Source organism: Loxodonta africana, chromosome 18, assembly GCF_030014295.1.
Source record: "Loxodonta africana isolate mLoxAfr1 chromosome 18, mLoxAfr1.hap2, whole genome shotgun sequence".
Classification (NCBI taxonomy): domain Eukaryota; kingdom Metazoa; phylum Chordata; class Mammalia; order Proboscidea; family Elephantidae; genus Loxodonta; species Loxodonta africana.
Window position 1 is genome coordinate 36,616,805 of NC_087359.1, and position 26,070 is coordinate 36,642,874.

At 49.8% G+C, this 26,070-nt stretch overlaps 1 protein-coding gene across 1 annotated transcript in view; it reads left to right on the top strand.

The window, feature by feature from the left end:
• Positions 1 to 26,070, top strand: part of PLXDC1 (plexin domain containing 1) — a 66,488-nt gene that overhangs the window by 86 nt on the left and 40,332 nt on the right. Inside the window, exon 2 of the mRNA XM_003414684.3 lies at positions 9,948 to 10,126. Within this exon, the coding sequence (XP_003414732.1) occupies positions 9,948 to 10,126 (179 nt within the window). The remainder of the gene's footprint in view (positions 1 to 9,947; positions 10,127 to 26,070) is intronic.

Below are 26,070 nucleotides of genomic sequence, written 5' to 3' on the forward strand. Positions count from 1 at the left end.
CCGGAGGGGGCCGGTGACCGGTGACGGGGGCGGGAGGGACGGGCAGGTGTGGGCAGGCTTGTGCCGACCAGCCGGAGATGTCCGTGTTGGGGTATTGTCTGCGGGGCCAGGAGCTCTGTGGGCTGCGGCCAGGTGGGCAGGGACCCACTGCCCCAAACACATAGGGTGCGTGAGTGAGGCTAGAGGCTTCGGACTCCTTTTTCCCTCCAGGAAGGAGGCTGGAGGGACCCCAGGAGAGGGGGCTCCATGAGGCAGTGGACAACGGTGGAGTCAGGGGGACTCCTGGCCATCCCAAGCGAGGCTGGGGTCTGATGAGCAGATGGGGAACCTGCCTGAGGTTCCTGCTCCAGCTTTTTCTCCCTTTTCTCCTCCCTGCCCCCACCCCCAGCAGACCCAGTCCCCTTCTGAGTCGGGTTTGGGGGCTGGGTGGGACAGCCAGGGGAGGGCAAACAGCCTAACTCACCTTCTCTTGGTTTGGTACCAGGAGAGAGGCCTGTGCAACCATGAAGAAGCAACTTACTGGTCCCTTATCTGGCCTGGAAGGTCCCCCTGTCACTCCTGCTTTGCCCTTCTGGGCTGCTCTGGCTCTAGTTGTGGAAGGGGGGGCTCCTATCCTGCACACTCTTCTTTTCCCCACACCAGTTCTCCAACACCTCTCCCACCTGGAAGTCCTTTCTGAGATCTATCTTGAATCCCTCATGTTATAGAAGGAGAACCATTTTTCAACACATAGTTTTCATTCTCTCCTCATGCACCTAAACTTTCTCTGGGGTTGGGAAGATGGTAATTTGCAGCCAGGCCTCTTGACAGAGAACTGGGAAGAAATCTGTGCTTTATCCATATAGGTGCCCTTTGGATAGGATGGGGCAGCAGGAGGGAGAGGTTGGCAGGGGGAATGCTGTGGCTGGGCTGGTGTTTAAGTGACAGAATGAGTCAGGGACAATGTTCTTAATTTGAATGGTCCTGGTATGTAACTGGGACAGGCCTGGGTCCCAGCTTCTGGGGCACTGAGAAGGGAGATGGAGGCAGGGAAGGGCAGTGATGGCTAAAGTGTGGGCAGAGTGCAGAGAAAGCTGATGCAGCAAGAGGCTGCTGGTGCAGAACCACCAGTGTGGGGGAGATGGCACAGAGGGTGGCCAGAGACTTGGCTTCTAGTCTCACCACCTCATTTGCTGTGTGACCTTGGGCAAGTTAGTTTCCCTCTCTGGGCCTGTTTCCTCACTTGTAATGTGAGGCTGTTGGCAAAGTCTTTGACTCTTGGTGGTGGGATTATGGGAGATCTTTTTTCTCTTTTATGAATGTCTTTCCTTTTTAGATTTGTTATAATGTGTATGGGTGATAATTAAAAAAAAAAAATCGTGACCATTAACAGAAAGTGGTTGGAGTTAATTTTTGAGGTTCTTTGCAGCTCTGACCTGGCATGATCTTCTGAACTTGGGGCATGGCTGGGTTGATGAGGGAGTGACCTAACTCCAGACTGGGGTTGCGTGAACGGTAGAGGGGGTTGGAGCAGGGGAATTTTGAGGTAATCAGGAGGGACAGAGGGCTGGTGGCCAGACCTAGGCCTGGCTGAGGGCTGCTCCCTCTGTCAGGTTGAGACTTAGGCACTTGGGAAGGCCAGGAAGAGGGGGGTAGGTGGAGACTTGAATCATATCTCCAAGTAGAGAAGATCCTGTCTCCTTGGCTTTGACAGAGATTCATCCAGGAGAAATGGACTTTCTTTAAAACAGGAGGGATTGAGATTACACCTAAGGAAGCTGTAGGAAGTCAAAGGGGGCAGCTGCTGGCTCTGCAACCTCCTTCTTAAGGTGGGGGAGGGGGAGTAGAAGAATCTCAGAATGTCCGAGTTGGAAAGGACAACAGCACTGAGCTCAAGATCTTCATTTTGCAGATGAGGAAACTGAAGTCACACAGGGAGTAGGAGTCTGAGCTGAGGCGAGACTCCAAATTTCTGGACTCCCAGTCCAGTGCTCTTCTCACAAGGCCAGGCTGAATTCGAAAGAAGGCCTGTGTGGAGGTGTGGGGTGGGATATTCTACAGGAGGGAAGCTAAGGAGGCTCTGACTGATGATGAAGCCCTGTGACCAGTGAAAGAACAGCTGGGAACAGGACCTGAAGGTGTGCTGGCATCCAGCCCCAAGGCTCAGCATCCTGGCCGGGGTCAGCTGGAGGGAGCTGAGGTCCCTCGCTCCTTGATGGATGGGCTTGTTTGGTGGAGCCTTAAAGCTTCATCATTCAAACAGGAGCTGGAGAAAGAAGACGAGCAACCTAGAGATAGAGCCAGGTGGCCTGGGAGACTGGAAGAATCTGGCAGACAGATGAACAGGCAAGAACGGTGTGTAAAAACAGTGCGGGGATGGCTTCTGATGTCCTCTAACTTTACAAGGGGGAAGGAGAATCAAGATCAACAGCCCAAGGCTGATTCCTATGAAGGCGGAGGTGAGACATGCCTCCTCTCTCCGCCATCTTTACCGATTCTGATACCAGCTGTCCCTCCTATAGCACTCTCTACTTCTCTGCTGGGTTCAGTAATTCATTGGATTGGCCACACAGAACTCACAGACAATACTCATGATTATGGAGATTATTAGGGAAGTAACAGGTTACAATTCAGGTTGAGAAACGCTCAGGATACAGTTCTTCCATCAGGACAGGCTCTTCTCAGCCGTGCTCACAGGCACTTCTCTCTTTGGCCCTCAGCCTCTGGCCTGCTTGGGCAAGTGTTACAAAGCAATTTTAGCTCTGCCAATAAGTGCCCAGAGGCACCCCACTCCACCAGTAAGCCTCGGCCCAAAGGTACTCAGCCTTCTCCCTCTGTGGCTGGGAAGCCCACTGTGCTCTCTCCTGCTGGTCTCTCCTACCACTGTTAGTTTACCACCACTTCTTGCCATCCCCGGTGTTACAGCTCTCTCTTGGTAGCTTCCCAGCGCAGGGATCTTGGGTCCAAAGGACATGCTCCGCTCTTAGCTCTGTTTCTTTGATGATGGTGGAATCTTCTCTTTCCTGCCTCTGGGGTGGCTCATTTTAAGCCCAGTGGGATGGCAAAACTGACCAATACCCTTGGTGGGCCACAATCACCCTATTTACTCAGTCCCACCCAATCACTTGGTTGGGAGTTATAAGACCATGGCAAGAATGACCATATGAAAGTGATCGATTGCACTGCAGCATGCACAAGAGAGGGGGACACTGAGTGTCTCACCCATGTAGAACTAGAGGCACCTAAAACAAGCATAGAAGGAAGAGGCAGCTAAGGGTGACCTCTTGACCTGGAAGTCTGAAGGCCAGGTCCAGCACCAACCCATAGTGACCCTGGCAACTTCTTCCTTTCTCTGAGCCTTGGCTCCCCTTCTGTAAAATGGATGTCGTCTCAAGGGCCCCTTCCAGCCGTGATTCTGCTTTCAGCCTTCTCCTTGCCCACTGGGGACTTCTCAATGAACTGAGGCTACATTCCAAACTTCTTATGGGGGCCACCAGACTCTTTCCCATTTTCTCTTGCTCTTCCATGTCATTCATTCTTTATACCCCAGCCACCTGGCCTTTCCATCCCTCAGCACACCCCAATTTGCCATCCCCTCTGATCTTCAGATAACTGACTTCTTCTCTTCATCCAGGCCTCGGCTCAGGGGCCACTTCCTCAGAAAGGTCCACCCTGGTGGCTCTGTCTAGAGTATCAACAACCCTAGACACTTTATTTTCTTTATAGCACTTCCCACCATCTCAGATTGTTTTATGTGTTGCATTATTCATTTCGCAATATGTCTTTCCAACTAGAATCTTCGTGGGCACGGGGCTGGGTTCTGTCTTGTTCCCTATTGTATCCCGGCACCCAGCACGGTGCCTGGTACACAGTAGAGTCTCACTAAATGTGTAATGAATGAGTGATCATGTGAATCAGGGGTGGTATCAGACTCTAGGCTGTCCCTCAGGGAAGGCCACTGGGAATGGAGCCCTTCTCTCTGATCCTTTCCTCTCCTGAGCTACCCTTCCCTGACCCTCCCTCGTACCTCCCTTCCTCTCCAGGCAAGCTTCCTCCATGGGTCCCGGCCTGCCAGTGGGAGGGGAGGGGGGTGCAGTTGGGGCCTTTGTAACTTTGAAGCAGGGTTTCAGCTCAGGGTCCGGAGCCTTCCCCAGGCCCCTTGTAAAGTCCATCCTTGCGTGAAACCCAGAGGAGACAGGAGGACTTTGCTGGGTGCTTTGTGCATGTTATTTTGTTAAAGACTCAAAAAGATCCACCAAGCCTAGGTTTTTTCATTCCCATTTTACAGGTGAGAAAATGGAAGCCTAGAGAGAGATGTAATCTGTCCAATGTCACAGTCAGTAAGTGGTAGATTTAGGGTTCAAGCCTGAGCTTGTCTAATTGCGAACCTGTACTCTTTTGTTGCTGTGGTATCGCAGCGAGGATTTCCAGTGGGGCTGTTCCCCAAAGGAGGGGTCTTTTCAGCCCCTGTGAATCTCAGGTGTCAGGACACTTAAGGATTCCTTCCTTCCTTCTTTCTGTCATCCGTGTGTACATACTGAGCACTTGCTATATGCAAGTCAGATGCCCAGAGTGTCACTCTCCTGGGGCCTTTGGATGCACAGGCAGCGAGAATGCGCCTGGATGAGAGCTGGGGTGGCGCTTGGGTTAAGTGCCCACAGAGCAGGGACATCTAGCATTTGGGCAGAGGGGGACAGGTGTCAGGAGAGGCTCTGGGAAGAAGTGACATCTCATGAGACTTGAAGGATAAGCAAGAGCTCATCAGGAGAAAGGTTTACAGAGCAGAGTGGTCCTGGCTGAGAAAATTGTGTGTGTGAAAACCCTGCAGCCAGAGGGAGCAGGGCTGGGTCATGGAGAGGGCTTAGGGAGAGAGGAGGCTGGAGGATGGGCAGGGATCTGGTCATGGAAGGTCTCGAATGCCAGACAGAGGAGCTGGGGCTTCAGCCAGAGGGCCGTGTGAGTGAGAAGCCTGACAGAGGTGGAATCAAGTTTGTCTTCTAGACCATTGCTCTGGCCAGAGTGTGGGAGACTGGCTTGAGGTCATTAAGGGTGGGAGCTGGGTGACCAGTTGGCAGCTGAAGGAGAGAGGCGATGGTGGCCTGGACTGAGTGGTGGCCGTGGGGCTGGAGAGATTTAGGAGGCTGAAATGACAGGCTTAGGTGATAGGTGGGATGAGGGTAGTTCCACCTAGGCTCTAGGGTGGCACTGCCTGGCCTCCTGGACATCAGTTCCATTGCCCCCTGCCCCAGAGCAGAGCAGTGCCACAATAGAGGTCTGGGGCACTGCTACTGGGCTGCCTACTGCATGCCAGGGGTCATAGTCTCTGGGGCAGCTCCCAGGATCAGGCACAATGGCCCCCAGTGCAGGACCCTCCAAGAACCCAGCCCACATGCTGGCCTGGCTTGGGGCTGCCCCTGCACCTTAGCAAACAGCGTGGGGTTGCTGGTCACTTCTTACGGAATTTTCTGTGATTGCTGCAAACTCTGGAGCAAGCAGGCCTGAGTTCAAATTCTGCCCTGAACTAGTTATGTGACCTTACGATGTTCCTTAACTGCTCTATGCCTCAGTTTCCTCATCTGTAAAATGGCTTTAACACCAGTACCTATCTCATAAGAATACCCGGGTGGTGTAAATGGCTAAGCACTCAACTACTAGCTGAAAGGTTGGTGGTTCAAACCCATCCAGAGGCACCTTGGAAGACAGGCCTGGCAATCTGCTTCCGAAAGGAAGCCTTGAAAACCCTACAGGACAGTTTTATTCTGCACACATAGGGTTGCCATGAGTTGGAATCAATTTGACAACAACTGACAATACAACACCACCTATCTCATGGAATTATTGTGGGGATTAAATGAGTTAATGTGTTTTAACACTTGGAATAGTGCCTGGCACAGAGTAAGCATTCTTTTAAAGTTGGCTATCATTTTTGTTATCACTATTATTATGACATCCCACTGGTCTGTACTCTATTTGAGGCCATGAGTGAGTGAATGAATGGATGAATGAACTGCTTGTGTTCCGGAAGCTCCTTTCCATTCCACACAGGTGGGTATACTCTCACACACACAGGCATGGAACAGGTGCTGGGAAGATGGCCCTCTCTGAGGCAAGGCTGAAAGTGAAGCAGGTGGTGGCTGAGGGTGGATAGGTGTGTAATGCGTGTGAGCATCCAGGAGGAGGGCCAAGGCCTTCCAGCAAGTCTTTGTGGGTGTGTGCACGGGCACGTGGGCCCCTACACATGCACACGTGAGTGACCAGCTGTGTTGACTCCTCTCACAAGTTGTCGGGCTGATGTCCTTTCCCAGCCAACTGGGAAAGGGAAGGGTGGCAGGGGACAGATGTGGTATGGGTCAGGAGGGGAAGAGTCGGGGCTGGGCCAGGATAGGGCCAACCTCCCTCTCTCTGCCTTGCCCTGCCCTCTTTCATGGACTCTTTACCTCTGACTCTGGTCCTGAGTTCTGTTTATAAAACAAAATTCATGTTTCTTACTTGACACTCAGGGCAGCCTGTGCCATAGCATGAATATCATCCCCATTTTAGTGATGAGGAAACTGAGGCTCTCTAAGTCAACTGATGGGTCCAAGATTGCACAGCTTGTGAGTGGCAAGACTGAGAGGTCACCCCGGGTGTCTTCTCCCTGACCCCGCCTCTGGCTGGGCTCCCGCTTCCTGCTCTCTCCCCAGACCTCCACCATCCAGGCATCCCCTTGTCTCAGTTCCAGCTTAGCTGATGCTGATAGATCTCTTTGGGCCGGCTGAGCTTTTCCACTTGTTCTGCACATGCTTCTTCCCTGCCCTGGCTCCTGCCCAGGCCTGAGGGCTGCTCGCAGGAGGACCCGGGGAGCCAGGCGGACCAGTCCAGCACAAACAGTTCTGTCTCCAGAGGCAGCTGTGGGCCCCACCCGAGAGGGGCTAGCAGCCCTGGCTTGGGGTCTGGGCAGTGGGCAGGCTGCCTTCCCAGCACTGGCTCAGGTTCATCTGTGGACAGCCAGTGGGCATCTTGGGGAGGGGGCCTGGAGACCATTCCTTCTCCCCACATTCTCTAGAAGCATCTGGTTGTAATTAGAGGCAGAGAAGTAAGAGGGGGCCGGCAAGGGCCCAGCAGGCACCAGCAGCCAAGAATGACTTAATTGGATAAAATGTCTAATGACAAACCAGGGCCCCACAGCAGAGTCCTGGCCCCAACCCCAGGCCTGGTCCTGGCCACACCTGGTTTCATCCTCTGTTCCCCAGTATTGTGCTCTCAATCATGCAGTGACTGAGCACCTACTGCTTGGTAGGCAGTGAGGGTAGACGTTTGAAGAAGGTGGGGAGAGTCCTGGAAACTCAAGCCTACTGGGGCAACAGGCACAACCAGTGGGCACTCAGAGGGAGATCACCACATCCAGAAGCTCTGGCGAGTGAGTGTGGCAGGCAGGGGTGGAGAAAGGCATTTGCCACAGGAGTAGGCCTGAAATTGATTAAGGCCACAGGTGGGGTATATCAGATCCACCTCTCTGGTGGTCCATGTCTCATACACACATTCATAGTAGGTAAATGATATTGCATCTAAATTGGAGTGACAAAATAAAGCACGTCTTTCTGAAATAGAGAAGGATGGTTTTTGTGTCATTGAGAATAAGATTTATGACCTGAAGGAACTGGAGAGAACACCCCGTTTAGGAACGGCTACTAAATAAATGGCCTATGCATGGCCCGCTTCCAATTCTGTGCCCACAGCAGACATTGCTAATCGATCATGACAATCTTTCCTGCTAAGCACAAACAGAGCCTCTGAATTCTCAATTAAAGTGCTCCTGGTTGTCACTAATTGATTGGAGGTGGCATTTGAGATGTATAAAGAGGTGTCTGTTTCTGTCTCGGTATTCACTGAGGCCAACTGGAGCTCGAAATCTAAATGTCCTCTCTGACACCAGCCGCAAATGCAGCGCCTTTTCCTCTCAACCACCAGAGGTGGGTTAGCTCCCACAAGTTAAAGGGCCCAGTCCTCCAGACTGCCAAGTCTACCCATGACTTCAGACTCCAGGCACAAATTTGGGGTCCCCGCAGACTTTCACTTCTGACCCATTGGACACAAATTCGGGGATTTCCATCACCCATTGTTGTTGTTAGGTGCCGCCGAGTCAATTTTGATTCATAGTGGCTCCGTGTGACAGAGTAGGACTGCCTCATAGGATTTCCTAGGCTGTAAACTTCATGGAAGCAGATCACCAGGTCTTTTTGCCCACAGAGCCACTGGGTGGGTTCCAACTACTAATGTTTCGAGTGCGTAACTGTTGTGCCACCAGGGCTCCTTTATCACCTGCTAGGGTTTGATAATTCAGAAGCGTAACTCATAGAACTCAAGAAAGTGCTATACTTACGATTACAGCTTTATTATAGCAAAAAGGATACAAATGAAGAGACCCATAGAGCAAGATCCATAGAACCCATAGGGAGAGTTCTCAGTGTGGTGCTTCCATGCCACAAAAAGGGACCCATCATCATTGCCTTTCACTGATGTCTTTTGCCAACCAGGAAACTCACTAAGCTTCAGCGTCCAGAGCTTTTACTGGGGTTCTATTATGTAGGTCCTGGTGGCACTACTCTGCTCTCTGGCTTCTAGTCCTCCGAGTCCCCTGGAATATGGAATTATGTGCTATTTCTGGCAGAGAAATAAGGAACTGGTTTGGAAAGTTCCAGGACAGTGGTTCTCATCCTTGTCTGCAGAGCTCTTGAACTCCAGGGTTTCTCAAAATCTCCCCTGGGGAGCTTTTAAGAATCCTAATGTCCAGTTGACACCACAGATGATCAGTTACATCAGAACCTCTGGGGTGGACCCAGACATGAGGATTTTTAAAACTCCCCAGGTGATTCCAGTGTGCAGCTGAGGTTGAGAATACAGTAATCACCCCTTTAAAGGCAGATCAACTAGGTTTGAAACTTATCTCCATCCCTAACTAGCTGTGTGTGATCTTCTTTAACATATGTGAGCCTCTGTTTCCTTGTCTGCAAAATGGGGAGAATCATATCTACCTGAAGGACTGTTGGGTTGATTAAAGGGTTGTGCATGCTAACAAGGTTTGTTAAGAAAATGTTCTGCATCTAACTTTGGTGAGTGGCGCCTGGGTCTTAAAAGCTAGCAAGTGGCCATCTAAGATGCATCAATTGGTTCCAGCCCACCTGGAGGAAAGGAGAATGAAGAACACCAAAGACACAAGGAAAATATGAGCCCAAGAGACAGAAAGGGCCACATAAACCAGAGGCTTCATCAGCCTGAGACCAGAAGAACTAGATGATGCCTGGCAACCACCAATGACCGCCCTGACAGGAAAGAGAGAGTCCCTGACAGAGCAAGAGAAAAGTGGGGTGCAGAACTCAAATTCTAGTAAGAAGAGCAGACTTAATGGTCTGACCTGGACCAGAGGGATCCCAGAAGACATGGCCACCAGACTCTTTGTTACCCCAAAACTAAAACCATTCCTGAAGCCAACTCTTCAGACAAAGATTAGACTAAACTGTAAGAGATAAAATGATACTTGTGAAGAGCGTGCTTCTTAGTTCAAGTACATGAGACCATATGGAGGCCAGATGAGAAGGCAGAGGGGGACGGGAGCTGGTTGAGTGGACACAGGAAATATAGGGTGGAAAGGAAGAGTGTGGTGTCACATTATAGGGAGAGCAGCTAGGGTCACATAACAATGTGTGTATAAATTTTTGTATGAGAAACTAACTTGAACTGTAAACTTTCACTTAAAGCACAATAAAAATAAATGAATAAATAAAAGGGTTGCGCGTGCAAAGCGCTTGACATAGAGCTAGGCACATGGCTCTCAGTATATGTTGGGCATATCTTGTCCTGTTGCTCGAGTATGACAAAAGTCAATAGTGGCATGCTGCTGGGACTTCTGCAGAGTAAGTGGGTTGGTGGTTCCTCCTGGACCTTCACTCTGAGCTGCTGGGATGCCGTTTTCTCTCTCTTTCCCCCAGGTCAGGATGCAGGCCAAGGCTCTGGATGGGCCACCAAGGGGACCATGCAGAGCTGGAGGCGGAGAGCCCGGGAGAGCCCTGGGCTGATGTTGGAGCCGGACAGGACCCAGCTGAGCCAGGATCTGGGCGGGGGCACCCTGGCCATCGACACACTGCCAGACAATGGGACCAGGGTGGTGGTAAGTACTGGAGGAGCACGGAGGGGAAGGGAAGCCAGGGGTGTGGGGCTCCCCTGTGTGGCATGTGTGCCTGTCAGACACACAAATCAGAAGTCCTTGAAGTGGAGAGAGGGATTCCAGGGGAGGGGATGGAAGCAAGGCCCAGCCTGGTCATAAAATCATAGCATCTCACAGCTTCATAGGCTGCCTCCCTCCTCCTGACCCAGAGAGGTGAAGTGACTTGCCAAGAACACACAGCATGGTCATGGCAGGGCTGAAATCGGAGCTTGGGGTTCCTGACGGTGGACTCTTGCATTTCCTAGGGCTTTGACTAAAAGCTGAAGGTGACGTGATTAGTCACATCCCCAGCTGCCAGCTCTGGCCCCTCCCTCATTCCATTTCTGCCCCATCTACAGACGTGGTCCAAGAGGGTCCATGGCTGCAGAGCCACAGGCTGCCTAGCCTAAGGGAAGGGCGCTCTGAGTGGGAGAGAAGAGAAAGTGATGAAGGTGAAGCTGGAGGAAAGAACTCCCTTTGTCTTGGGGCTGTTCTGGGTGGGAAGTGCAGGGAGGAGAGGGTCAAGGGCACCAGAAACCGGGAGGAATGCCATCCTTGCAGTGCCTGGCCATACTTTCTGGGAGACTGACAGAGGCCTCTGTGTGTCTGTGGGTAACTCTATTATCGTGTGTTCTGGGGGTGTGTGTGCATATCAGTGAGGGTGTGTTTGCACGTGTGTCTCAGGGTTTTGTGTATTCTGCACCTTTGCCTGTGTGTGTCTGTCACTGTGGACTGTTTGTGAGGGTCTGTGGTTAGTGTGAGGCCCCTGGGTGGTACAAACGGTTTGCACTCAACTACTAAACTAAAGGTTGGTGGTTCAAACCCACCCAGCAGTGCCATGGAAGAACAGCCTGGTGGCCTGCTTCTGTAAAGATTACAGCCAAAAAAACCCCATGGAGCAGTTCTACCCTGTAACACATGGGGTCGCCATGAGTTGGAATCTACTCGATGACAGTGGGTTTTTGGTGATGAGTGTGTGTGTGCACATGGCTATGTGTGTAGGCAGGGACCAAAGAGGGTAGATCCTCAAGACACAGAAAAACTGTGAAGCGAGAATAAGCAAGGGGATATGCTATTTGCTATGTATTTCTTTATGTTTTAATAGCTGTCTTTTAAATCAAAGAAATGCATGCAGATAGCCACAAAACCTTGGCCCTGAAAGAAGAGTCAGAAAGGCTAAGAAATGTGGAGGACAATGACAGGCTGGAGCAGGAGGAAGGAGAAAAAATGGAGGGGAGGCCTTCGTACTGACGTTTTCTTTTACCTCAGATGCCAGTGTGGCTTGACACAGCACTGTTATTTTAAAAATTTGTTTATTTAAAATTTTGATATTTTGTTCATCATGGATATTTTTGCATTAATTTTAATTTTTAAAAAATATTACATTCAAATGTTATTGGTCTTGATTACTTAGTTTTTGGGAGCCCACTTCAGTGTTACACCTGAAGTAGGTTTCTCATCTGCCTCACCTTAGTCTTGGCCCCAAGATGGAAGCTCAGAGAACGCAACCCCGTTCACTTCCCATTCTGCCCTGTCTTCTCAATCTCATAGAACCGAAGAGCAGGACAGCCATGGTGGGAGGATGGAGTGGAAGACCAGGGAAGGAGAGGGGCTCTGAGTAAAGGGCCCTGGGACTCCCCCCACCCCCTGGGCCATTGGTTGAATAACTGAGCACTTGCTCAGGGCCACATACCATGATCAGAAGGGGTATGGCCCAGATTGTACAGAGAGGACCTTGCAGAAGAGAGCCACAAAGACAGGGCATTCTGGAAACAATTGCCTGTGGGCGTTCAGAAAGGGAAGTGGGGATCATTGTGACGCAATATGGATTCAATAACACCAGAGTTTAAAAACTAACACATTCTCCAGCTCCAATCTGAATTGACTGGTTCAGAAACATTGGAAATGGAGCCTGGGAATTTGTTTCTTCAAAAGTTCCCTGCGTGATGGAGCAAAGGAGAATGAAGAACACCAAAAACACAAGGTAATTATGAGCCCAAGAGACAGAAAGGGCCACATAAACCAGAAACTGCATCAGTCTGAGACCAGAAGAACTAGATGGTGCCCAGCTACAACCGATGACTGCCCTGACCTGGAACGCAACAGAGAACAGGGAGCAGAAGAGCAGTGGGATACAGACCCCAAATTCTTGTAAAAAGACCAAACAATGGTCTGACTGAGACTAGAAGGACCCCAGAGGTCATGGTCCCCAGACCTTCTGTTAGCCCAAGACAGGAACCATTCCCAAAGCTAGCTCTTCAGACAGGGCCTAGACTGGACTACGGGATAGAAAATGATACTGGTGAGGAGTGAGCTTCTTGGATCAAGTAGACACGCGAGACTATGTGGGCATCTCCTGTCTGGAGAAGAGATGAGAGGGCAGAGGGGGTCAGAAGCTGGCCAAATGGACATGAAAATAGAGAGTGGAGGGAAGGAGTGTGTTGTCTCATTACAGGGGAGTATATAGCAAGATGTATATAAGTTTTTGTATGAGAGACTGACTTAGTTTGTAAACTTTCACTTAAAGCACAATAAAAATTGAAAAAAAAAAGTTCCCCGTGTGATTCTGATGGTCACCTAGGTGTGGAAGCTTCTGATCTATAACGTCTCAAGCTGATTTAAAGGCTGACTCCCAGAACATGAGGACTTCTCAGGCATTGTGTGGCTGTCCTGGCCCCCGAGGTTCCCACCATTTCCTTTTAGACAAGATGGAGAAATGCCATTGGGGGATTTCATGACCCTTTCAGCAGTCACACACCCCTGGAAGGAGGCCCCTCTGGCTGCCTTTGGGGTTGTCCTGAGCTCTGCCCTTCCCACTGCTTTTACTGATGATGCGGAGGAAGCCCAGGAAGATAGGAGGATTGGGCTTTCAGAGGTAACTCAGCTGGAAGAGAGTTCAGATGCCGTATCAGGAACCTGGAAGACCCTGGCAGGCCTTCTTCCCAGGCTGGAATGATCGTCTGTTTCGAGTCAGATGAAACTACCAGGATAAATATAAATTCTGGCACTGAGGTTTAAAATGAGTTGGGAGAGATGTGATTTAGCAGCAGTTCATAAGGAAAAGACTTGGAGGTTTTCGTGGCCTGTGGGCTGTGCATGAGTCAGGAGTGTGGAGTGGTTGCCAAGAACGGAGGTGGGAAAGTCCGCTGAGCTCATGGAAACCCATGGAAATCAGGGACCAGGGCTGGGTCTGTGGGAATCCTGTGGTGTATTTCCTGGCCTGACCATCGCTGGAGGTTTGCACCCCTCTGTCAGATGGTTTTCTAGAAACCAGAGGAGTCCAGGGAAGGGCAGCCAGGATGGTGAATAGACTTGGACCCTTGACCCAGGAGGAACAGTTGAAGGAGTTTGGAGTATTTAGCCTGGGTAGAGAAGGCTCTAGTCATGGCTGTTTTCTAATAGCTGCAAGGCTGTGACTGGGGCAGAGGGATTAGACTCTATTTTTCTCCACAGCATTTATCACTCCCTGCATTGAATTATCTATTTATTTATTTGTTTGTATTGCCTGTCTTCCCTCTGGAAGGTAAGCACCATGAGAGCTGGGGCAGTGCCTGGCACATGGTAGGTGCTCCTTGTTTGAAAGAATGAAAGAAATAGGAATCACCCTGTTCAGCGAGGCTTCCAGGAACAGGGTTGTTGAAGAGAAGTTCTGCACTGGGTAACTGTTGTTGAAGAGGAGGTTCTGCATTGGAGTAGCTGTTGCTGAAGAAGAGGTTCAGCATTGGAGTAGCTGGTGTTGAAGAAGAGGTTCTGCACTGGAGTAGCTGTGGTTGAAGAAGAGGTTCTGCACTGGAGTAGCTGGTGTTGAAGAAGAGGTTCTGCATTGGAGTAGCGGTGTTGAAGAAGAGGCTCTGCACTGGGTGGCTGTTGTTGAAGAAGAGGCTCTGCACTGGGTGGCTGTTGTTGAAGAAGAGGCTCTGCACTGGGTGGCTGTTGTTGAAGAAGAGGCTCTGCACTAGGTGGCTGTTGTTGAAGAAGAGGCTCTGCACTGGGTGGCTGTTGTTGAAGAAGAGGCTCTGCACTGGGTGGCTGTTGTTGAAGAAGAGGCTCTGCACTGGGTGGCTGTTGTTGAAGAAGAGGCTCTGCACTGGGTGGCTGTTGTTGAAGAAGAGGCTCTGCACTGGGTGGCTGTTGTTGAAGAAGAGGCTCTGCACTGGGTGGCTGTTGTTGAACAAGAGGCTCTGCACTGGGTGGCTGTTGCTGAAGAAGAGGTTCTGCACTGGAGTAGCTGTGGTTGAAGAAGAGGTTCTGCACTGGAGTAGCTGTGGTTGAAGAAGAGGTTCTGCACTGGAGTAGCTGGTGTTGAAGAAGAGGCTCTGCACTGGGTGGCTGTTGTTGAAGAAGAGGTTCTGCACTGGGTGGCTGTTGCTGAAGAAGAGGTTCTGCACTGGAGTAACTGTGGTTGAAGAAGAGGTTCTGCACTGGAGTAGCTGTGGTTGAAGAAGAGGTTCTGCACTGGAGTAGCTGTGGTTGAAGAAGAGGCTCTGTACTGGGTGGCTGTTGTTGAAGAAGAGGTTCTGCACTGGGTGGCTGTGGTTGAAGAAGAGGTTCTGCACTGGAGTAGCTGGTGTTGAAGAAGAGGCTCTGCACTGGGTGGCTGTTGCTGAAGAAGAGGTTCTGCACTGGAGTAGCTGTGGTTGAAGAAGAGGTTCTGCACTGGAGTAGCTGGTGTTGAAGAAGAGGCTCTGCACTGGGTGGCTGTTGCTGAAGAAGAGGTTCTGCACTGGAGTAGCTGTTGTTGAAGAAGAGGTTCTGCACTGGAGTAGCTGGTGTTGAAGAAGAGGCTCTGCACTGGGTGGCTGTTGCTGAAGAAGAGGTTCTGCACTGGAGTAGCTGTGGTTGAAGAAGAGGTTCTGCACTGGAGTAGCTGGTGTTGAAGAAGAGGCTCTGCACTGGGTGGCTGTGGTTGAAGAAGAGGTTCTGCACTGGAGTAGCTGGTGTTGAAGAAGAGGCTCTGCACTGGGTGGCTGTTGCTGAAGAAGAGGTTCTGCACTGGAGTAGCTGTGGTTGAAGAAGAGGCTCTGCACTGGAGTAGCTGTGGTTGAAGAAGAGGTTCTGCACTGGAGTAGCTGTTGTTGAAGAAGAGGTTCTGCACTGGAGTAGCTGGTGTTGAAGAAGAGGCTCTGCACTGGGTGGCTGTTGCTGAAGAAGAGGTTCTGCACTGGAGTAGCTGTGGTTGAAGAAGAGGTTCTGCACTGGAGTAGCTGTGGTTGAAGAAGAGGCTCTGTACTGGGTGGCTGTTGTTGAAGAAGAGGTTCTGTACTGGGTAGGCTATTGGACTCAGTGGCCTCTAAGGATCCCTACTCTCTGGCTCTCGGATTTGCACACATGTAAGAGAGCACTGGTGTTTGCACACACGCCAGAGCATGTGTGTGGTCACGCCTGCAATCTGGGTGGTCTGCGCCTGAATCCTCAGAGGGGCCTGTGTTTCAGCCCTACTCCACCTCAAACCCATTAGGCCTTATATGAGCACTGATGATCACCCCCCTTCAGCACAGCCAGACCTCACCACCACCACCCCCACCACAGCTGTTTAAAAAAAAAAAACAAGGCAAGACAAAACAAAACAAAAAAACTCAAAGCAGTTGCTGTGGAGTCCATTCCAACTCATGCTCATGGCAGTCCCATGTGTGTCAGAGTAGAACTGTGCTCCATAAGATTTTCAGTGGCTGATTTTCTGAAAGTAGATCACCAGGCCTTTCTTCTGAGGTGCCTTTTGGTTAGCAGCTGAGCACATTAACCATTTGAAGCACCCAGGGATTCCCTCAGCTGTCTATCCACCCCCAAACTGGGTAATGGGAAGCCATGGCCTTGGCAGGCACCCAGAAGAGGGGCCCAGAGACTCCTGCTTCTTGGCGTCTCTGGAAAGTGTCCCTGGTCAGCATCTCTGAGAACTGGGCAAATCTTTGTGCCAAGGAAATCTGATCTAGACAATGGCTTAGCAGCAAGGTGTGGGCAGTTGGAGAGGAAAGTGGCAGGAAGCGGTGATTTCAGCCGGTTTGATTTGGTCTGTTTCAGAGTTTTCTTGTGACTCAAGAGGAAAATACTTGCACTGTGCATCCATATGACAACCTGCTTTGGGTCAACAGGAACCAACGCTGAGTCCCTCTGCTCTGGGGCCACATCAAGGGGCTGAGGGCCCACATCAATGGGGTGCCATTCTTTTTACCTCCCCCACACCCACCCCAGAGCCCCCTTACCTCCCATCCTTGTTCCTCAGTACATCCTCCTGGCTGCCTAATAGGGCTTCCCTTCCAGCCCAGTACCTCTGGCCCAGACCCTCAGCTCAGCCCCCCACTTGGTCCCTTCTGTCCAGTTCCTCTGCCCAGTTCCACGCGTAGACCTTCTCTAGCCCAGCTGTCTCTGCCCATCTACCTCAGCACAGTGCTCCTTTCTAGCTCAGAGCCTCTTGCTTTGGAGGCTTTGGGGCTTCCAGCCCTGCCCGCTATCCCAGGGTGAGCTGGCAGCTCTGAGGCCCCTAGTCAGAACCATCTCCTCCTCAAATTTTATTCCCATACCCACTCCACCACCACATTCCAGTGGAAATAAGACTCTTGTCTGAACTCAAACTTTTCAGAGATTTTCTACCAAGACTAATCCTGAGGCCCTGGAGACACTGGGGTTTTTTTTGGCAGAGGGTTGGAGGGGGGTGTGGTTATAATGCTAAGTCAGAGAGACCCTGGAATGTGCTGCCACTTCTCTGAAAGGGGTGGCCTTGGACAAAGTTTCTTTTCCAGCCTGGAGATTTCCAAATCCTGCTCCCAGGTTTTCTTGGTTTTGTGGTTCAGGTCTGGAGCCAGAGTTTGGGAGGAACCAAGCTTAAGGACATTCCGATTTGGAAGGTCCCTTCCTTTACTCCATAGAAGACTCCTCACCTCCCACCCCCATTTTCCCCACTGACCCAACTTCTCTGAATTCCTCTCTCCTCTCTGGCCCAAGTAAAACTTCCCAGCTGGTCCATTCACCATGGAAGGGCCCAGGAATGTGGAGGGACCCCACATCGGGGCAGGCGTCATGTCATCGAACGCCGGGAGAGGGTTAAGTGAATGCAATGCCTGGTTGATTTCTACAGCCTTCCAAGGGTGGCAATTCCATAGCTCCTACAAAAGGAGACCCTCAGAAGCCCTCCTACCTACTAGATCTAAGGACTTGGGGAGATGGTACAGACAGACAGACCCTTAGCACACAGATACACAAAGGGCAAGCAGTACACCTTGAAGAGCCCTACTATACCAGTGTGCTCAGGGAAGGGGATCTGGGTGAGGACGCTGCTACAGGTAGACTTCTGGAGCAGAGTGTGGGTTGGTTGGAGGGAGAGGAAAGTTGTGAGCCAAGTTTTGAAGAGAGAGAAGATCAGAGAGTTTGTGAGAGGAAAGGACGTCCAGGGAGGTGGAAGGTGGGATCCAGACAGCCAGCCTCCAGCGCTGTGGAAAGAGTCCCGGCGTCTGGCCTCCGATCTTGGCTCTGATGTGTACCAGCTGTGTGGCTTGGGACCAGACACTTAACCCGTCAGTTAATTGCGTCCAAAGCCGTAAGGCTCTGCTAGCCTCAGTTTTCCCAAATGGGGTGGTAAATATTGATCTTCCAGGGTCAAGATGCAAGAGCAAAATGTGGGGCACATGTTGGTTGGGTTCTCAGGCCATGCTAGCTGCCCCTTCCTCTCTCAGTGCTCTGGAAGGTGCCAGCGCCTGTCCTGGCTGCTCAGCCCCAGGTGATTTGTCTCCCATTTCTGGGCCCTCTTACTGACCCCTTTCCTTTCTCCTGGGACAAGTTCCTTAAGCCCTCTGAGCCCATTTCTTCGTTGTCAAACAGGGATACTGTAGTCTGAGTGCTATTGGGAAGCTGTTGACCAGTAACATAAGCAGGTGGCCTGGCACAGGGTCAGGAATGATAGACGTTAGCTGACGCTGAGTCAGGCTTTGGTCTAGGGTGACTAATCGTCCCAGTTTTCCCAGGAAGATCCTGGTTTTTGTCCTGAGCGTTTTGAGTCCTGGGAACCCCTTCTGTCCTAGGCGAACTGGAACATTTGGTCACCCTGCCAGGGTCCCAAGTAAAATAGATAATGTTCATCCTTGTCAAGTCATCGTTCTGACCCTCAGTTTCCTCATCTGTCAAGTGGGACTGATAATACCTCGTACAGTTGTTATGAAAATCGAATGAGCTAATTGGCTGAGGAAGATAACCAAAAAGGTCTAGAAACCATACTTGATGGTCTGACTGAGACTAGAGGAATCCCGGCGGTCATGGTCCCCAAACCTTCTTTTGGCACAGGACAGGAACCATCCCCGAAGACAACTCATCAGACATGAAAGGGACTGGACAGTGGGTGGGAGAGAGATGCTGATGAAGAGTGAGCTAATTATATTAGGTGGACACTTGAGACTGTGTTGGCATCTCCTGTCTGGAGCGGGGATGGGAGGATAGAGAGAGATGGAAGCTTGCAAAATTGTCACGAAAGGAGAGACTGAAAGGGCTGACTCATTAGGGGGAGAGCAAGTGGGAGTACGGAGTAAGGTGTATATAAACTTATATGTGACAGTCTGACTTGATTTGTAAACGTTCACTTGAAGCTCAATAAAAGTTAAAAAAAAAAAAAAGGTCTAGAAAAAAAGGTAAGATCTTTTTCTCCAGGCCTTACCTGGGAGTACAAAAATAGGATCATGGTAATAAAAGAGACTTTCCTGGCCTTGAAGCTTCAGGTGCTACGTTTGATATCCTCATGACTCCGCAAAGTGTGATGGGGACCAGCAGCATGGCAAGGCCTGGGAGCTTGTTAAAAATGCAGAGTCTCAGGCCCCTCAGATCAGCAGGGTCAGAGTCAGATTCTCAGGTGATTTATATGCACATCGAAGTCTGAGAAGCATTGCCTTATGCCAACAGCTTCAAAGCAAATGAAATAATTCAGGACATGGAGAATGTATATATAAAGTCATCACAGTAGTATTTATAAGAACATAAAAACTGGAAGCTACCTAAAAGTTCAACGATAGGGAAGCAGCTAAGAAAATTGTGATTTTTCTTCTCAATGGAGTGTCATGAAGCCATTCCAAATTATGGCTAGAAAAACCACGTTAACACCAAAAACTGCTTAAGACATCATGAAAAGCAACAGAAGCAATGCTAAAACTATAAGCTCAGTAGGATTATAACTGTGTAAAAATATATGCATAGGAAAAAAGACTAGAAGGAAGTACGCCAGCATGGGACCAGATGAGGGATGGGGGAGATGTGTTTTTGTATTTTCTTGTCGTCCTAACTCTCTGTGATTACACGATATATATTTTGCTGTCAAAATCTCTGGTTGGCTGATGTCCTTTAGAAAGTCCACATGTTGCATCAGTGCCAGGATAAGATGAATCTCCCATTTCCATGATGTATTGTCTAGAAAGCCACTCCACACCCTCCTTCCAAGCCTGGTCCAACACCCTCCCCACTCCCCATATCCAGGGCCTTCTTAGGTCAGCCTCACCCAGCCCGATACTTCCCATCCCAGGCCCTCAGCATCAGTGCAAGGGCCCTGTCTTAGTCATCTAGTGCTGCTATAACAGAAATACAAGTGGATGACTTTAACAAAGAGAAGTTTATTTTCTCATAGTCTCGTAGGCTAGAAGTCCGAATGCAGGGCGCTGGCTCCAGGGGAAGCCTTTCTGTCTCTGTCATCAGTCCTCCCTTGGTCTGGAGCATCTCAGTGCAGGAACCTCAGGTCCAAAGAATGTGCTCTGCTCCCAGCGTTGCTTTCTTGGTGGTATGAGGTCCCCTGTCTCTCTGCTGGCTTCTCTATTTTATATCTCAAAAGAGATTGACTTAAGACACTATCTAATCTTGTAGACCTCATCAATATAACTGCCGCTAATCCACCTTATTACATCATAGTGATAGGATTTACAACATATCGGAAAATCACATAAAATGGTGGGTAATCACACAATACTGAGAATCATGGCCCAGCTAAGTTGACAGATATTTTCGGGGGACACAATTCAATCCATGACAGGTCCCTTTGTCTTGTCTGGGTCCCTCCCTCTCTAGGTAAACCATCATTTGTAATGGTTTCATGACATTCCACTGAAAAGAAAAATCACATGAACACTTCTGTGATGACAAGTGTTCTGTGTGGGTTTATTTTAACCTGAGGTGTGAACACTTCCAGAGGGCAGACAGGGGATTATTGGGCAGATACAGGAGATGATGGAAGGTAATAACAACAGCTAACGTTAAAGGAGCTCTTTCTGAGGGCTGGCCCTGTTCTATAGCTTTATATTTAATCCTGCCATGAGGTAGGCGTTTCTAATACTTTATCCCCTCCTTAGCTGTGAGGGAACAGAGAGGTAAAATTTCTTACTCAAGATCACACAGCTAGTGAGTTAAGAACCCAGGTCTTACTGTCTTCAGAGTCCAAGCTCTTACCCACCATCTCCTTGGGGATAAAAAATGAGTGACATGATGGTCCAGACAGAGCAGTGCTTCTAGACCAGGGCTTCTTAAACTTTAATATGCATAAGAATCCCCCTGGGAAGCTTGTTCAAATGTAGGTTCTGTTTCAGCAGGCTTGGGGTTGGGCCCAGGATTCTGCATTTCTAACATACTCCCTGGTGATGCTGATGCTGCTGGTCCCTGAAGCACTGTTGGTTGGTCTGCTGGTCTTGTAAGGCCTCATGGAACGGCAGAGACAGGGATTGAGAGGCTGCCTCCCCCCAGTAATCCCATGATTGCCTCCTGGGTTGGACCCAGCTGCTTGGAGCGCCATTCTGACAAGCCTCGCTGGCCAGGCCCCTCCAGCAGGCCCTGCAGGGCGCCCTTGGTTGCTTGCCCCAGCATTTCTACCTGCCAGTTGGCTGGCAGGTGATGGGCTGATGGTGACAGCTTAGCCAGAGTTCCTGTCCAGAAACGTCTTGAGCTCAGCCAAGGTAAATGCCTCCCTGCTGTCAGAAATGAAGTGCCTGGCAGGCCTCCGGGCATGAATAATTGAGGTGGAAGAAGCCTTGTAAGAGCAGACATTTAGGATGTAGCTGGGGATCAATTTGGGGAGGTAGCCTCCATAATCAAGACCTTTCTTGGAAAGGTCCAACAAAATCATCATAATAACTCCCACTTACCTAACACCTGCTGTGGGCCAGGCACTGGGCTAAGAGCTTTACATTAGTATCTTTTATCTAATTCTCACAAGAACTCAGCAAGAAAGGTTACTGATGAGGGAACTGAACCTCTGAGTGGAGAGTAATATTTCTCACCAAACTACTATGTCAGGAATGAGGGCAGTAGTGGTTCAGTGGTAGAATTCTAGCCTCTCATGCAGGAGGCCTGAGTTCGATTCCCAGACCATGTACCTCTCAGCCACCACCCATCTGTCAGTGGAGGTTTGTGTTTTGCTATGATGCTGAACAGATTTCAGCAGAGCTTCCAGACTAAGACAGACTAGGAAGAAAGGCCTGGCAGTCTACTTCTAAAAATGAAAACCTGTGTATAACAATGGTTTGATCCCATTGTGCCAGGGTCCCCATGAGTCAGGGCCGACTTAACAGCAGTCAATAACAACATGATGTACGGGAGCCTGTTTTTGAGCTCGAGTCTGTCTGACTCCACAGCACATGCATTTGGTCCTGTAGCAGTAGTTTTCAAATTGCTGTCCATGGAACCCTAAGCCTTCCCAGAGCTGTTTCACAGGCTGGGGTAGAGGGTGGTGGACAAGGAAGTAGCCCAGCAGGCAGGGCTCTAGGCCCCTCTCTTTCCTTCTGCCAGAGTGACTTTGCTTTGATAAGATTTATGTACTGAGCTTTCATGGAAGATTATTTAGCAGATAGGATTTCATGGCGAAAAATGTTTAAAAACCACTACTCCACATCATGCTGCTCCTCAAAACGAATGTGGGTTATTGACTAAGGGTTCTCACAGGCATCTCAAGGAAAAGTGGCTCCCTTCAGTGGACTTGCCAAGTGGTCTGGTTTGTGCTACGCTTGCTCCCTGATGCTCAGCAATGTCAGGTCTCCCAGTTACATCTTCCAGCTGAGACTTCTAGCCTCCAGTCCACAGAGCCTGGAGTCATAGGGGTCATAGGACTTCTCCACAGACGGCAGGTGTCGTGTGGTGATGGGTTGTGAATCATGGGAATTCCTGTCAGGTTCATTGCCAGGCACTAAATCCTTTAATTTTTTATTTTACTGTTTAATGAGAAACACGCTTGCTCTGTAAATCTTCATCTAAAGTACAATAAAAAAAAATTTTTTTAATTTCATTGTGGGAAAAATATGCATAACAAAACATACACCATCTCATCAATTTCCACGTGTACAATTAGAACGCTGAGTACATCCTTCTAGTTGTGCAACCAGTCTTGATATCCTTTTCCAAATCATTCTACCACCATTAACATAAACTCAATGCCCCCTAAGCAAAAACTCCCCCTTTCCTGCTTTCTCCCACCCCTCGTAACGACTAATAAAGGTGGTGGCTTCAGCCCCTGAGCCTCCAAGACATTTCAGCTCAGCGCCTCACAGCTCTCCTGCCACCAGTTTCTCTGTTTCCCAATACCACCTTCCCAAGAAAGGAATGTGATTGGCTCAGGCTGTACCAGCTATAGGTTGTGGCCTTCCAATAGATTGGCTGCCTTTGTATCAGGTGACTACCTATGTCCAGTCATCCTGGCTGAGGAAGGACAGGGTCATATGGGACAGACTGAAAGGTTGTCATTACTCAGCAGAGCCTGTGGGTGGGCGGCAGAGGTCCCTGGATTAGAGGATGGGGCATCTTAAAACATGTCTGGTACAAGGACTTCATTCTGAATATGATGCCATGTCCGGAATTTTCATAGGCAGGGTTCTGTGTAATGCTGGTATTCCAGGAGCATCAGAAATTCCAGACTGAGAGGCTGGTTCCAGAAACACCTAAATGGATAGGGACATTTTTAATTGCATCACTGATGCTCTGCTGTGAGGAATTTGGGTAAGGTCTGGTTTCACAAAAAACTAACCAAAAAAACCCGTTGCCCTCAAGTCGATTCTGACCCATAGTGACCCTATAGGACAGGGTAGAACTGTTCCCTAGTTTCCAAGGAGCAGCTGGTGAATTCAAACTACTGACCTTTTAGTTAGCAGCCATAGCTTGCTGTAGCTCTTAACTACTATACCACCAGGGCTCCACCACAAAGAACCAGGCAGAGACAATTGATATAGGCAATAGATGACCCCCACCCCATGTGGGGGCTCTTCCTTTTTATTCCACAAGGCTTGAGTAGTTGGCAGAATTGTGACTCCCTGGGCATGTGGAAAAGGAGCCCTAGTGGCACAGTGGTTAAGCGTTTGGCTGGTAACCAAAAAGTTGTCAGTTTGAATCCATTAGCCACTCTGATGGAGAAAGATGTGGCAGTCTGCTTCTGTAAAGATTTACGGCCTTGGAAACCCTACAGAGCAGTTCTATAGGCTTGCTATGAGTCGAAATTGACTTGACGGCAGTGGGTTTTGGTTGGCTGGGCATGTGGATAGATTGAAGGATATTGGCCAGACAGTCAAGCCATTACTCAGCTTTGGACATTGTGGTCGACTCCCCAACATACATTTCGCCTAACCCCCTGGTACAACAGGAATGGGATTTTGGAAGTTGACCCCATGGTAACCCCATCCCCTAGATAATGTTTGATTGCCTGGTGTTCCCCTGGCAATAAATTAGTCCTGAGATGAGCCATGATGCAGGTCGGACCAGTCATCCTGAAAGGAAATACATTCAGTCAATGGTTGGGTTGTTGTGTTATTTCCCTCTCCTGCTGTCCGTATACCTGGATGCACAGGGTCAGTTGCTGCTGTCAGCCATCTTGTGACGAGAAGGTGAACCAGCCTTATAATGAAGCCCATGCTGTACAGAACAGAGGAGAGAGACTTAAAGAGCTTGTTCTTTTTTTAATTTTTTTTTTTAAGAATTGGTTCTTGGTGATTATTCAGCCACATTCCCAATCAACCCTCCTGTCATGAACACTGGCTTTTGTCCACTCAACTTCCATTTGCCCTTCTTAACTGAACTGTAACCCTTGGTAGTAGTGTGGGATATGATTGATTTAAGCCAATTGGGCATGCCTGTCCCTTCTGATAGTCCAGGGGTGATTCAGATGTCCCAATCAGACTGAAGGGAAGGTCATATATTCCACGCTTGGTTGGAGGTTTTTTTTTTGAACCTGAGTAGGTAGCATGTTGTCTCGGTTGCTACAGGCAGCCATCTTTGGACCATGGGGCAGTCAGAATTAGGACGATGCCTTGGTAACATCAGAGTCATCGGCATTCTGCACCTGCTGCCTCTCAGTCATTTGATGTAATAAATTTTCTCCGTATTTAAGCTGGGTTGGGCCACAGTTTCTCTTACTTGCACCTGAAAGCATCCCCTTTATCAGCTCAGAGAAGAGCGTGTGGGATCTGGAAACATCTTCCTGTGTCTAGAATATTCTCACTATACGAATGCTGTCATGGACGTGGAGTCCCCGAGGAGACAGCAGATTCCTTCATAACTGACTTTCGTGTCACCTGCTACCAGTGATGGGGAAGCATGTTCTTGTCAGGGCCACACTTCACATTTTCAGCACAGCCTCCAGCACCATCAGCTGAGGAATCCTTGTGATTCAACTTCATTCATTCCAAACACCCACAGTGTACCAGGGCCCAAAGCCTCCCCTAGGTAGGCACCAGGGGTGAGGAGATGAACCTGACACAGTCCCTGAGCCTCATCCTCCATGAAGAATGTGCCACAACCCTTTCAATGTGAGGGGCTCTGGGGAAGGGACTTTAACCAATGACTGCCAAGTGGGCAGTTGATTAAGGACCTGAGAGACAGTGAGGGAAAGTCACTGTCTTTGAGTGTGACTAACCTGGTTCTTGTCACAGCCTTACCACTTATAGTCACATGCGCTTGGGCCTCAGTTTCCTCACTTATAAAATGGGGCTTATATTAGTACTGACCCCCAGGGCTATCATGCAGAGATGAATATGGAATGCCTCGCCCATGGCAGTTGGAGCTCTGCAAATGCCGGCTTCGCTTCTTCTTCCTCTCAATCTCGTGGGTGTTCCCTCCATGAATTGATCGGTCCATGGTTCTGCCCGGAGGTGACCTCCTCTCCAAGTTGCCCTCCACCTCTCTAGGCTGCACCCGTCCCCATGTAGCCTCCCTGGGCAAGTGCTCTGAATAGATGGAGCACCTGGCTTCACTCTCCTGGGCATAACCAAAGCCACCCTGGGCCAGAAGAGGTGGTTTTTTGGGGTCTGTTTGAGGCTTGTGGCAGATTCTGCATGATGCTTCCCCCTTGGCAGGCCAGCTGCACTTGGCACTTTTGAGGCCTAAAATAGAACCTCCGCCCTGCCCTGCCTGGCATGAACAGGGGGTCCTCAGGTGTGGACGCCCTCACTCTCCTTGGCATGTAGAGGTCCTTGCTTTCCTTCGCATATGCGAACTCATTGGAAAGATTCTCTGCCTTGGAGGTAGAGGCAGCAGTTCCTTTAATTTCTGACTTCTTGAGTCAGAATAGATGAAAACTGTGGGTCAGTTAAGAGGTGCCATTGGAGGGCTCCTTGGGGAACTCTAAGAATGAGAGGATTCTGTCCAAGAACCTCCCAAATGTCAGCGTTGAGGCACATGGCTCAATAGATGGCTTCTTAGGTGAGGCAGGGGCAGGAAGAGACATGTCAGCATCTGCTCAGGCTCCACAACCGCGAAGAATGGCGTCTGTTCAGGGCCCTCGAGTCAGATGGTTGGTTTGGCGAAACCTCTCACAATGTGAGTCCCAGGAAGCAGGACTGACACCAGACCCTCCCCTGAGCCTCCAAGCTGCTGCTTTAAACACAGGCACGCTCCAGTTCCAAGCTGTCTTCAGTGGATCTCAGCCATACCTGAGAGCACCTGTCCACCTTCCGCTGCTGTCCTGCTAGGTTTGATAA